General features: G+C 45.7%; 1 protein-coding gene across 1 annotated transcript in view; it reads right to left on the reverse strand.

Annotated features, from left to right (window-relative positions):
- Nucleotides 1-1,336: 1,336 nt before the first annotated feature.
- LOC106588840 (cytochrome c iso-1/iso-2) overlaps nt 1,337-13,789 on the reverse strand; it is a 40,855-nt gene continuing 28,402 nt past the window's right edge. Inside the window, exon 2 of the mRNA XM_014178316.3 lies at nt 1,337-1,569. Within this exon, the coding sequence (XP_014033791.1) occupies nt 1,424-1,569 (146 nt within the window). The 3' untranslated portion in view covers nt 1,337-1,423. The remainder of the gene's footprint in view (nt 1,570-13,789) is intronic.

Raw genomic sequence — 13,789 nt, forward strand, 5'->3', positions numbered from 1 at the left:
TATAGTAGTGTGTGTGTGTGTGGTAGTGTGTATGGTAGTGTGTGTGTGGTAGTGTGTATGGTAGTGTATGGTAGTGTGTGTGGTAGTGTGAATAGTAGTGTGTGTGTGTGTGTGGTAGTGTGTGTGGTGGTGTACAGTAGAGTGTGTTGTAGTGTGTGTGGTAGTGTATATGGTAGTGTATGGTAGTGTGTGTTGTAGTGTGTGTGGTAGTGTGTATGGTAGAGTATGGTAGTGTGGGTTGTAGTGTGTGTGGTAGTGTACAGTAGTGTGTGTTGTAGTGTGTGTGGTAGTGTGTATGGTAGTGTGTGTGGTAGTGTGTGTGGTAGTGTGTGTGGTAGTGTGTATGGTAGTGTGTATGGTAATGTGTGTGTGGTAGTGTGTATTGTCATGTGCATGGTAGTGTGTGTGTGTGTGTGTGGTAATGTGTGGTAGTGTGTATGGTAGTGTGTGTGGTAGTGTGTATGGTAGTGTGTATGGTAGTGTGTGGCAGTGTGTATGGTAGTGTGTGTGGTAGTGTGTGTGTGTGGTAGTGTGTATGGTAGTGTGTGGCAGTGTGTATGGTAGTGTGTGTGGTAGTGTGTGTGGTAGTTTGTGGTAGTGTGTATGGTAGTGTGTGTGGCAGTGTGTATGGTAGTGTGTGTTAGTGTGTGTGGTAGTGTGTATGGTAGTGTGTATGGTAATGTGTGTGTGGTAGTGTGTATTGTCATGTGCATGGTAGTGTGTGTGTGTGTGTGGTAATGTGTGGTAGTGTGTGTGGTAGTGTGTGTGGTAGTGTGTATAGTAGTGTGTGTGTGTGTGGTAGTGTGTATGGTAGTGTGTGTGTGGTAGTGTGTATGGTAGTGTATGGTAGTGTGTGTGGTAGTGTGAATAGTAGTGTGTGTGTGTGTGTGGTAGTGTGTGTGGTGGTGTACAGTAGAGTATGTTGTAGTGTGTGTGGTAGTGTGTATGGTAGTGTATGGTAGTGTGTGTTGTAGTGTGTGTGGTAGTGTGTATGGTAGAGTATGGTAGTGTGGGTTGTAGTGTGTGTGGTAGCGTACAGTAGTGTGTGTTGTAGTGTGTGTGGTAGTGTGTATGGTAGTGTATGGTAGTGTATGGTAGTGTGGGTTGTAGTGTGTGTGGTAGTGTACAGTAGAGTGTGCTGTATGTTTGTTTGTGTGTTAAGGTGTGTCCTTATGTGTGTCAGAAGAACATGTGTACCAGGAGTGGGAGTAAGGTAGTAGAGAATGACAGGTGTGTGTTAGAGAGGTGTGCATGTATAGGAAGGAAAGTGTGTGTGTGTGTGTGTGTGTGTGTGTGTGTGTGTGTGTGTGTGTGTGTGTGTGTGTGTGTGTGTGTGTGTGTGTGTGTGTGTGTGTGTGTGTGTGTGTGTGTGTGTGTGTGCGTGTACAGTATCATACGGTGTGTGTGCATGCCGTGTGTCTGTCTACGAAGTGGCATCCTTTAAGTAGGCTATCAGGTCCTCTCTCTCTTTCTTCTTCTTGATACCAGCAAAGATCATCTTGGTACCTGGGATGTACTTCTTAGGGTCCTCTAGATAGACCATTAGTGTCTTCTCCTCCCAGACTACACCTACAACAGATGAACAGAGAGAGAGAGAGAATGAGAGACAGTGAGAAACGTGGTTATGTAGGCATGTGTTTGTAATGAAGATGTGTACTTATATGTACAGCCAGTGTGTCAGTCAAATCAAATCAAATCAAATTGTATTGGTCACATACACATATTTCGCAGATGTTATTGCGGGTGTAGCATAATGGTTGTGTTCCTAGCTCCAACAGTGCAGTAGTATCTAACAATTCACAACAATACGCACATCTCAAAGTAAAGTCATGGAATTTAAAAATATATAAATATAAATAAAATATATAAATATTAGGACGAGCAATGTCGGAGTGAACTTGACTAGAATACAGTACATACATATTAATGAGTCAGTGTGTCAGTCCCCACAGTACGGCTTTCTGCGCAATTTTACTGTTCAGGTTTCAGTCCCCACAGTAAGGCTTAGTGTCCTATTTTACTGTTCAGATTTCAGTCCCCACAGTAAGGCTTAGTGTCCTATTTTACTGTTCAGATTTCAGTCCCCACAGTAAGGCTAACTGTCCTATTTTCCTGCTCAGGTTTCAGTTCCCACAGTAAGGCTTACTGTCCAATATTACTGTTCAGGTATCAAATGAAATCAAACTTTAGTTGTCACATCCGCCGAATACAACAGGTGTAGACCTTACTGTGAAATGCTTACTTGCTAGCCCTTAATAACCAACAATGCAGTTCAAGAAAGAGCTGTATCTGACAGTCTATCCTGCCTGTCCAGACATGTAGCTGTATCTGACAGTCTATCCTGCCTGTCCAGACATGTAGCTGTATCTGACAGTCTATCCTGCCTGTCCAGACATGTAGCTGTATCTGACAGTCTATCCTGCATGTCCAGACATGAAGCTGTATCTGACAGTATATCCTGCCTGTCCAAACATGAAGCTGTATCTGACAATCTATCCTGCCTGTCCAGACATGTAGCTGTATCTGACAATCTATCCTGCCTGTCCAGACATGTAGCTGTATCTGACAGTCTATCCTGCCTGTCCAAACATGAAGCTGTATCTGACAATCTATCCTGCCTGTCCAGACATGTAGCTGTATCTGACAGTCTATCCTGACTGTCTAGACATGTAGCTGTATCTGACAGTCTATCCTGCCTGTCCAGACATGTAACTCCATCTGACAGTCTATCCTGCATGTCCAGACATGTAACTCCATCTGAGTCTATCCTGCATGTTCAGACATGTAGCTCCATCTGACAGTATATCCTGCCTGTCCAGACATGTAGCTTAATCTGACAGTCTATCCTGGCTGTCCAGACATGTAGCTATATCTGACAGTCTATCCTGCCTGTCCAGACATGTAAATCCATCTGAGTCTATCCTGCCTGTTCAGACATGTAGCTCCATCTGACAGTCTATCATGCCTGTCCAGACATGCAGCTGTATCTGACAGTCTATCCTGCCTGTCCAGACATGTAGCTGTATCTGACAGTCTATCCTGCCTGTCCAGACATGTAGCTCCATCTGAGAGTCTATCCTGTCTGTCCAGACATGTAGCTCCTTTTCTTAAAGTCTATCCTGCCTGTCCAGACATGTAGCTGTATCTGACAGTTTATCCTGCCTGTCCAGAAATGTAACTCCATCTGACAGTCTATCCTGCCTGTCCGGACATGTAGCTGTATCTGACAGTCTATCCTGCCTGTCCAGACATGAAGCTTAATCTGACAGTCTATCTGGCCTGTCCAGACATGTAGCTGTATCTGACAGTCTATCCTGCCTGTCCAGACATGTAGCTGAATCTGACAGTCTATCCTGCCTGTCCAGACATGTAGCTCCATCGGACAGTCTATCCTGCATGTCCAGACATGTAGCTCCATCTGACAGTCTATCCTGCCTGTCCAGACATGTAGCTTAATCTGACAGTCTATCCAAGCTGTACAGACATGTAGCTGTATCTGACAGTGTATCCTGCCTGTCCAGACATTTTACAACCATCTGACAGTCTATCCTGCCTGTCCAGACATTAATCTGTATCTGACAGTCTATCCTGCCTGTCCAGACATGTAGCTGTATCTGACAGTCTATCCTGCCTGTCCAGAAATGTAGCTGTATCTGACAGTCTATCCTGCCTGTCCAGACATGTAGCTGTATCTGACAGTCTGTCCTGCCAGTCCAGACATGAAGCTGTATCTGACAATCTATCCTGCTTGTCCAGACATGTATCTTAATTTAAAAGTCTATCCTGCCTGTCCAGACATGTAGCTGTATCTGACTGTCTATCCTGCCTGTCCAGACATGAAGCTGTATCTGACAGTCTATACTGCTTGTTCAGACATGTAGCTGAATCTGACAGTCTATCCTGCCTGTCCAAACATGAAGCTGTCCAGACATGTAACTCCATCTGAGTCTATCCTGCCTGTTCAGACATGTAGCTCCATCTGACATTCTATCCTGCCTGTCCAGATATGTAGCTGTATCTGACAGTCTATCTTGCCTGTCCAGACATGTAGCTATATCTGACAGTCTTTCCTTCCTGTCCAGACATGTAGCTTAATCTGACAGTCTATCCTGCCTGTCCAGACATGAAGCTTCATCGGACAGTCTATCCTGCCTGTCCAGACATGTAGCTCCATCTGAGAGTCTATCCTGCCTGTTCAGACATGTAGCTCCATCTGACATTCTATCCTGGCTCTCCAGACATGAAGCTTCTTCGGACAGTCTATCCTGCCTGTCCAGACATGTAGCTCCATCTGACAGTCTATCCTGCCTGTCCAGACATGTAGCTGTATCTGACAGTCTATCCTGGCTGTCAAGACATGTAGCTGTATCTGACAGTATATCCTGCCTGTCCAGACATGTAGCTGTATCTGACAGTCTATCCTGGCTCTCCAGAGATGTAACTGTATCTGAAATACTATCCTGCCTGTCCAGAAATGAAGCTGTATTTGACAGTCTATCCTGCTTGTCCAGTCATGTAGCTTAATCTGACAGTCTATCCTGCCTGTCCAGACATGTAGCTATATCTGACAGTCTATCCTGCCTGTCCAGACATGTAACTCCATCTGATTGTCTATCCTGCCTGTCCAGACATGTAGCTGTATCTGACAGTCTATCTGGCTGTCCAGACATGTAGCTGAATCTGACAGTATATTCATCCTGTCCAGACATATAGCTCTATCTGACAGTCTATCCTGCCTGTCCAGACATGTAGTTTAATCTGACAGTCTATCCGGCCTGTCCAGACATGTAGCTGTATCTGATAGTCTATACTGCCTGTCCAGAGCTGTAGCTGTATCTGAAAGACTATCCTGCCTGTCCAGAAATGAAGCTGTATCTGACAGATTATCCTGCTTGTCCAGTCATGTAGCTTAATATGACAGTCTATCCTGCCTGTCCAGACATGTAACTCCATCTGAGTCTATCCTGCCTGTTCAGACATGTAGCTCCATCTGACATTCTATCCTGGCTGTCCAGATATGTAGCTGTATCTGACAGTCTATCTTGCCTGTCCACACAACTAGCTATATCTGACAGTCTATCCTGCCTGTCCAGACATGTAACTCCATCTGATTGTCTATCCTGCCTGTCCAGACATGTAGCTGTATCTGACAGTCAATCCTGTCTGTCAAGACATGTAGCTGTATCTGACAGTCTATCTGCCTGTCCAGACATGTTACTGTATCTGAGAGTCTATCATGCCTGTCCAGACATGTAGCTTAATCTAACACTATATCCTGCCTGTCCAGACATGTAGCTGAATCTAACAGTCTATCCTTCCTGTCCAGACATATAGCTCTATCTGACAGTCTTTCCTTCCTGTCCAGACATGTAGCTTAATCTGACAGTCTATCCGGCCTGTCCAGACATGTAGCTGTATCTGACAGTCTATACTGCCTGTCCAGACATGTAGCTGAATCTGACAGTCTATCCTGCCTGTCCAGACATATAGTTTAATCTGACAGTCTATCCCAGTTGTCCAGACATGTAGCTGTATCTGACAGTCTATCCTGCCTGTCCAGACATGAAGCTTCATCGGACAGTCTATCCTGCCTGTCCAGACATGTAGCTCCATCTGACAGTCTATCCTGCCTGTCCAGACATGTAGCTGTATCTGACAGTCTATCCTGGCTCTCCAGACATGAAGCTTCTTCGGACAGTCTATCCTGCCTGTCCAGACATGTAGCTCCATCTGACAGTCTATCCTGCCTGTCCAGACATGTAGCTGTATCTGACAGTCTATCCTGGCTGTCAAGACATGTAGCTGTATCTGACAGTATATCCTGCCTGTCCAGACATGTAGCTGTATCTGACAGTCTATCCTGGCTCTCCAGAGATGTAACTGGATCTGAAATACTATCCTGCCTGTCCAGAAATGAAGCTGTATCTGACAGTCTATCCTGCTTGTCCAGTCATGTAGCTTAATCTGACAGTCTATCCTGCCTGTCCAGACATGTAGCTATATCTGACAGTCTATCCTGCCTGTCCAGACATGTAACTCCATCTGATTGTCTATCCTGCCTGTCCAGACATGTAGCTGTATCTGACAGTCTATCTGGCTGTCCAGACATGTAGCTGAATCTGACAGTATATTCATCCTGTCCAGACATATAGCTCTATCTGACAGTCTATCCTGCCTGTCCAGACATGTAGTTTAATCTGACAGTCTATCCGGCCTGTCCAGACATGTAGCTGTATCTGATAGTCTATACTGCCTGTCCAGAGCTGTAGCTGTATCTGAAAGACTATCCTGCCCGTCCAGAAATGAAGCTGTATCTGACAGATTATCCTGCTTGTCCAGTCATGTAGCTTAATATGACAGTATATCCTGCCTGTCCAGACATGTAACTCCATCTGAGTCTATCCTGCCTGTTCAGACATGAAGCTCCATCTGACATTCTATCCTGGCTGTCCAGATATGTAGCTGTATCTGACAGTCAATCCTGTCTGTCAAGACATGTAGCTGTATCTGACAGTCTATCTGGCTGTCCAGACATGTAGCTGTATCTGACAGTCTGTCTGTCTGTCCAGACATGTAGATGTATCTGACAGTCTATTCTGCCTGTCCAGACATGTTACTGTATCTGAGAGTCTATCATGCCTGTCCAGACATGTAGCTTAATCTAACAGTATATCCTGCCTGTCCAGACAAGTAGCTGTACCTGACAGTCTATCCTGCCTGTCCAGACATGTAGCTGAATCTAACAGTCTATCCTTCCTGTCCAGACATATAGCTCTATCTGACAGTCTTTCCTTCCTGTCCAGACATGTAGCTTAATCTGACAGTCTATCCGGCCTGTCCAGACATGTAGCTGTATCTGACAGTCTATACTGCCTGTCCAGACATGTAGCTGAATCTGACAGTCTATCCTGCCTGTCCAGACATATAGTTTAATCTGACAGTCTATCCCAGTTGTCCAGACATGTAGCTGTATCTGACAGTCTATCCTGCCTGTCCAGACATGAAGCTTCATCGGACAGTCTATCCTGCCTGTCCAGACATGTAGCTCCATCTGACAGTCTATCCTGCCTGTCCAGACATGTAGCTGTATCTGACAGTCTATCCTGGCTCTCCAGACATGAAGCTTCTTCGGACAGTCTATCCTGCCTGTCCAGACATGTAGCTCCATCTGACAGTCTATCCTGCCTGTCCAGACATGTAGCTGTATCTGACAGTCTATCCTGGCTGTCAAGACATGTAGCTGTATCTGACAGTATATCCTGCCTGTCCAGACATGTAGCTGTATCTGACAGTCTATCCTGGCTCTCCAGAGATGTAACTGGATCTGAAATACTATCCTGCCTGTCCAGAAATGAAGCTGTATCTGACAGTCTATCCTGCTTGTCCAGTCATGTAGCTTAATCTGACAGTCTATCCTGCCTGTCCAGACATGTAGCTATATCTGACAGTCTATCCTGCCTGTCCAGACATGTAACTCCATCTGATTGTCTATCCTGCCTGTCCAGACATGTAGCTGTATCTGACAGTCTATCTGGCTGTCCAGACATGTAGCTGAATCTGACAGTATATTCATCCTGTCCAGACATATAGCTCTATCTGACAGTCTATCCTGCCTGTCCAGACATGTAACTCCATCTGAGTCTATCCTGCCTGTTCAGACATGTAGCTCCATCTGACATTCTATCCTGGCTGTCCAGATATGTAGCTGTATCTGACAGTCTATCTTGCCTGTCCACACAACTAGCTATATCTGACAGTCTATCCTGCCTGTCCAGACATGTAACTCCATCTGATTGTCTATCCTGCCTGTCCAGACATGTAGCTGTATCTGACAGTCAATCCTGTCTGTCAAGACATGTAGCTGTATCTGACAGTCTATCTGCCTGTCCAGACATGTTACTGTATCTGAGAGTCTATCATGCCTGTCCAGACATGTAGCTTAATCTAACACTATATCCTGCCTGTCCAGACATGTAGCTGAATCTAACAGTCTATCCTTCCTGTCCAGACATATAGCTCTATCTGACAGTCTTTCCTTCCTGTCCAGACATGTAGCTTAATCTGACAGTCTATCCGGCCTGTCCAGACATGTAGCTGTATCTGACAGTCTATACTGCCTGTCCAGACATGTAGCTGAATCTGACAGTTTATCCTGCCTGTCCAGACATATAGTTTAATCTGACAGTCTATCCCAGTTGTCCAGACATGTAGCTGTATCTGACAGTCTATCCTGCCTGTCCAGACATGAAGCTTCATCGGACAGTCTATCCTGCCTGTCCAGACATGTAGCTCCATCTGACAGTCTATCCTGCCTGTCCAGACATGTAGCTGTATCTGACAGTCTATCCTGGCTCTCCAGACATGAAGCTTCTTCGGACAGTCTATCCTGCCTGTCCAGACATGTAGCTCCATCTGACAGTCTATCCTGCCTGTCCAGACATGTAGCTGTATCTGACAGTCTATCCTGGCTGTCAAGACATGTAGCTGTATCTGACAGTATATCCTGCCTGTCCAGACATGTAGCTGTATCTGACAGTCTATCCTGGCTCTCCAGAGATGTAACTGGATCTGAAATACTATCCTGCCTGTCCAGAAATGAAGCTGTATCTGACAGTCTATCCTGCTTGTCCAGTCATGTAGCTTAATCTGACAGTCTATCCTGCCTGTCCAGACATGTAGCTATATCTGACAGTCTATCCTGCCTGTCCAGACATGTAACTCCATCTGATTGTCTATCCTGCCTGTCCAGACATGTAGCTGTATCTGACAGTCTATCTGGCTGTCCAGACATGTAGCTGAATCTGACAGTATATTCATCCTGTCCAGACATATAGCTCTATCTGACAGTCTATCCTGCCTGTCCAGACATGTAGTTTAATCTGACAGTCTATCCGGCCTGTCCAGACATGTAGCTGTATCTGATAGTCTATACTGCCTGTCCAGAGCTGTAGCTGTATCTGAAAGACTATCCTGCCCGTCCAGAAATGAAGCTGTATCTGACAGATTATCCTGCTTGTCCAGTCATGTAGCTTAATATGACAGTATATCCTGCCTGTCCAGACATGTAACTCCATCTGAGTCTATCCTGCCTGTTCAGACATGTAGCTCCATCTGACATTCTATCCTGGCTGTCCAGATATGTAGCTGTATCTGACAGTCAATCCTGTCTGTCAAGACATGTAGCTGTATCTGACAGTCTATCTGGCTGTCCAGACATGTAGCTGTATCTGACAGTCTGTCTGTCTGTCCAGACATGTAGATGTATCTGACAGTCTATTCTGCCTGTCCAGACATGTTACTGTATCTGAGAGTCTATCATGCCTGTCCAGACATGTAGCTTAATCTAACAGTATATCCTGCCTGTCCAGACAAGTAGCTGTACCTGACAGTCTATCCTGCCTGTCCAGACATGTAGCTGAATCTAACAGTCTATCCTTCCTGTCCAGACATATAGCTCTATCTGACAGTCTTTCCTGCCTGTCCAGACATGTAGCTTAATCTGACAGTCTCTCCGGCCTGTGCAGACATGTAGCTGTATCTGACAGTCTATCCTGCCTGTCCAGACATATAGTTTAATCTGACAGTCTATCCTGGCTGTCCAGACATGTAGCTGTATCTGACAGTCTATCCTGCCTGTCCAAACATGTAGCTCCATCTGACAGTCTATCCTGGCTGTCCAGACATGTAGCTGTATCTGACAGTCTATCCTGCCTGTCCAGACATGAAGCTTCTTCGGACAGTCTATCCTGCCTGTCCAGACATGTAGCTCCATCTGACAGTCTATCCTGGCTCTCCAGAGATGTAGCTGTATCTGAAATACTATCCTGCCTGTCCAGAAATGAAGCTGTATCTGACAGTCTATCCTGCCTGTCCAGACATGTAGCTTAATCTGACACTCTATCCATGCTGTCCAGACATGTAGCTCCATCTGACAGTCTATCCTGGCTGTACAGAGATGTAGCTGTATCTTTCAGTCATTTCTGCCTGTCCAGACAAGTAGCTGTATCTGACAGTCTATCCTGCCTGTCCAGACATGTAGCTGTATCTGACAATCTATCTGTCAGTCCAGACATGTAGATGTATCTGACAGTCTATCCTGCCTGTCCAGACATGTAGCTCCATCTGACAGTCTATCCTGCCTGTCCAGACATGTAGCTTAATCTGACACTCTATCCATGCTGTCCAGACATGTAGCTCCATCTGACAGTCTATCCTGCCTGTCCAGACATGTAGCTATATCTGACAGTCTATCCTGCCTGTCCAGACATGTAACTCCATCTGATTGTCTATCCTGCCTGTCCAGACATGTAGCTGTATCTGACAATCAATCCTGCCTGTCAAGACATGTAGCTGTATCTGACAGTCTATCAGGCTGTCCAGACATGTAGCTGTATCTGACAGTCTGTCTGTCTGTCCAGACATGTAGATGTATCTGACAGTCTATTCTGCCTGTCCAGAAATGTTACTGTATCTGAGAGTCTATCATGCCTGTCCAGACATGTAGCTTAATCTAACAGTATATCCTGCCTGTCCAGACATGTAGCTGTACCTGACAGTCTATCCTGCCTGTCCAGAAATGTAACTCCATCTGACAGTCCATCCTGCCTGTCCAGACATGTAGCTCCATCTGACAGTCTATCCTGCCTGTCCAGACATGTAGCTATATCTGACAGTCTATCCTGCCTGTCCAGACATGTAACTCCATCTGATTGTCTATCCTGCCTGTCCAGACATGTAGCTGTATCTGCCAATCAATCCTGCCTGTCAAGACATGTAGCTGTATCTGACAGTCTATCAGGCTGTCCAGACATGTAGCTGTATCTGACAGTCTGTCTGTCTGTCTGTCCAGACATGTAGATGTATCTGACAGTCTATTCTGCCTGTCCAGAAATGTTACTGTATCTGAGAGTCTATCATGCCTGTCCAGACATGTAGCTTAATCTAACAGTATATCCTGCCTGTCCAGACATGTAGCTGTACCTGACAGTCTATCCTGCCTGTCCAGAAATGTAACTCCATCTGACAGTCCATCCTGCCTGTCCAGACATGTAGCTCCATCTGACAGTCTATCCTGCCTGTCCAGACATGTAGCTATATCTGACAGTCTATCCTGCCTGACCAGACATGTAACTCCATCTGATTGTCTATCCTGCCTGTCCAGACATGTAGCTGTATCTGCCAATCAATCCTGCCTGTCAAGACATGTAGCTGTATCTGACAGTCTATCAGGCTGTCCAGACATGTAGCTGTATCTGACAGTCTGTCTGTCTGTCCAGACATGTAGATGTATCTGACAGTCTATTCTGCCTGTCCAGACATGTTACTGTATCTGAGAGTCTATCATGCCTGTCCAGACATGTAGCTTAATCTAACAGTATATCCTGCCTGTCCAGACATGTAGCTGTACCTGACAGTCTATCCTGCCTGTCCAGACATGTAGCTGTATCTGACAGTCTATCCAGCCTGTCTAGACATATAGCTGTATCTGACAGTCTATACTGCCTGTCCAGACATGTAGCTGAATCTGACAGTCTATCCTGCCTGTCCAGACATATAGTTTAATCTGAAAGTCTATCCTGGCTGTCCAGACATGTAGCTGTATCTGACAGTCTATCCTGCCTGTCCAGACATGTACCTCCATCTGACAGTCTATCCTGCCTGTCCAGACATGTAGCTTAATCTGACACTCTATCCATGCTGTCCAGACATGTAGCTGTATCTGACAGTCTATCTGGCCTGTCCAGACATGTAGCTGTATCTGAAAGTTTATCCTGACAGTCCAGAAATGTTGCTGTATCTGACAGTCTATCCTGCCTGTCCAGACATGTAGCTGTATCTGACAGTCTATCCTGCCTGTCCAGACATGTAACTCCATCTGAGTCTATCCTGCCTGTTCAGACATGTAGCTCCATCTGACAGTCTATCCTGCCTGTCCAGACATGTAGCTGTATCTGACAGTCTATCCTGGCTGTCAAGACATGTAGCTGTATCTGACAGTATATCCTGCCTGTCCAGACATGTAGCTGTATCTGACAGTCTATCCTGGCTCTACAGATATGTAGCTGTATCTCAAATACTATCCTGCCTGTCCAGAAATGAAGCTGTATCTGACAGTCTATCCTGCTTTCCAGTCATGTAGCTTATTCTGACAGTCTATCCTGCCTGTCCAGTTATGTAGCTGTATCTGACAGTCTATCCTGCCTGTCCAGACATGTGACTACATCTGACAGTCTATCCTGGCTGTCCAGACATGTTGCTGTATCTTTCAGTCAATCCTGCCTGTCCAGACATTTAGCTGTATCTGACAGTCTATCCATGCTGTCCAGACAAGTAGCTGTATCTGACAGTTTATCCTGACAGTCCAGACATGTAGAAGTATCTGACAGTCTATCCTGCCTGTCCAGACATGAAGCTTCATCGGACAGTCTATCCTGCCTGTCCAGACATGTAGCTCCATCTGAGAGTCTATCCTGCCTGTCCAGACATGTAACTCCATCTGACAGTCTTTCCTACCTATCCAGACATGTAGCTTAATCTGACAGTCTATCCGGCCTGTCCAGACATGTAGCTGTATCTGACAGTCTATACTGCCTGTCCAGACATGTAGCTGAATCTGACAGTCTATCCTGCCTGTCCAGACATATAGTTTAATCTGACAGTCTATCCCAGTTGTCCAGACATGTAGCTGTATCTGACAGTCTATCCTGCCTGTCCAGACATGAAGCTTCATCGGACAGTCTATCCTGCCTGTCCAGACATGTAGCTCCATCTGAGAGTCTATCCTGCCTGTTCAGACATGTAGCTCCATCTGACATTCTATCCTGGCTCTCCAGACATGAAGCTTCTTCGGACAGTCTATCCTGCCTGTCCAGACATGTAGCTCCATCTGACAGTCTATCCTGCCTGTCCAGACATGTAGCTGTATCTGACAGTCTATCCTGGCTGTCAAGACATGTAGCTGTATCTGACAGTATATCCTGCCTGTCCAGACATGTAGCTGTATCTGACAGTCTATCCTGGCTCTCCAGAGATGTAACTGTATCTGAAATACTATCCTGCCTGTCCAGAAATGAAGCTGTATCTGACAGTCTATCCTGCTTGTCCAGTCATGTAGCTTAATCTGACAGTCTATCCTGCCTGTCCAGACATGTAGCTATATCTGACAGTCTATCCTGCCTGTCCAGACATGTAACTCCATCTGATTGTCTATCCTGCCTGTCCAGACATGTAGCTGTATCTGACAGTCTATCTGGCTGTCCAGACATGTAGCTGAATCTGACAGTATATTCATCCTGTCCAGACATATAGCTCTATCTGACAGTCTATCCTGCCTGTCCAGACATGTAGTTTAATCTGACAGTCTATCCGGCCTGTCCAGACATGTAGCTGTATCTGATAGTCTATACTGCCTGTCCAGAGCTGTAGCTGTATCTGAAAGACTATCCTGCCTGTCCAGAAATGAAGCTGTATCTGACAGATTATCCTGCTTGTCCAGTCATGTAGCTTAATATGACAGTCTATCCTGCCTGTCCAGACATGTAACTCCATCTGAGTCTATCCTGCCTGTTCAGACATGTAGCTCCATCTGACATTCTATCCTGGCTGTCCAGATATGTAGCTGTATCTGACAGTCTATCTTGCCTGTCCACACAACTAGCTATATCTGACAGTCTATCCTGCCTGTCCAGACATGTAACTCCATCTGATTGTCTATCCTGCCTGTCCAGACATGTAGCTGTATCTGACAGTCAATCCTGTCTGTCAAGACATGTAGCTGTATCTGACAGTC

Source organism: Salmo salar, chromosome 27 (assembly GCF_965601325.2).
Source record: "Salmo salar chromosome 27, fSalSal1, whole genome shotgun sequence".
In the NCBI taxonomy this organism is placed as follows: Eukaryota; Metazoa; Chordata; class Actinopteri; order Salmoniformes; family Salmonidae; genus Salmo; species Salmo salar.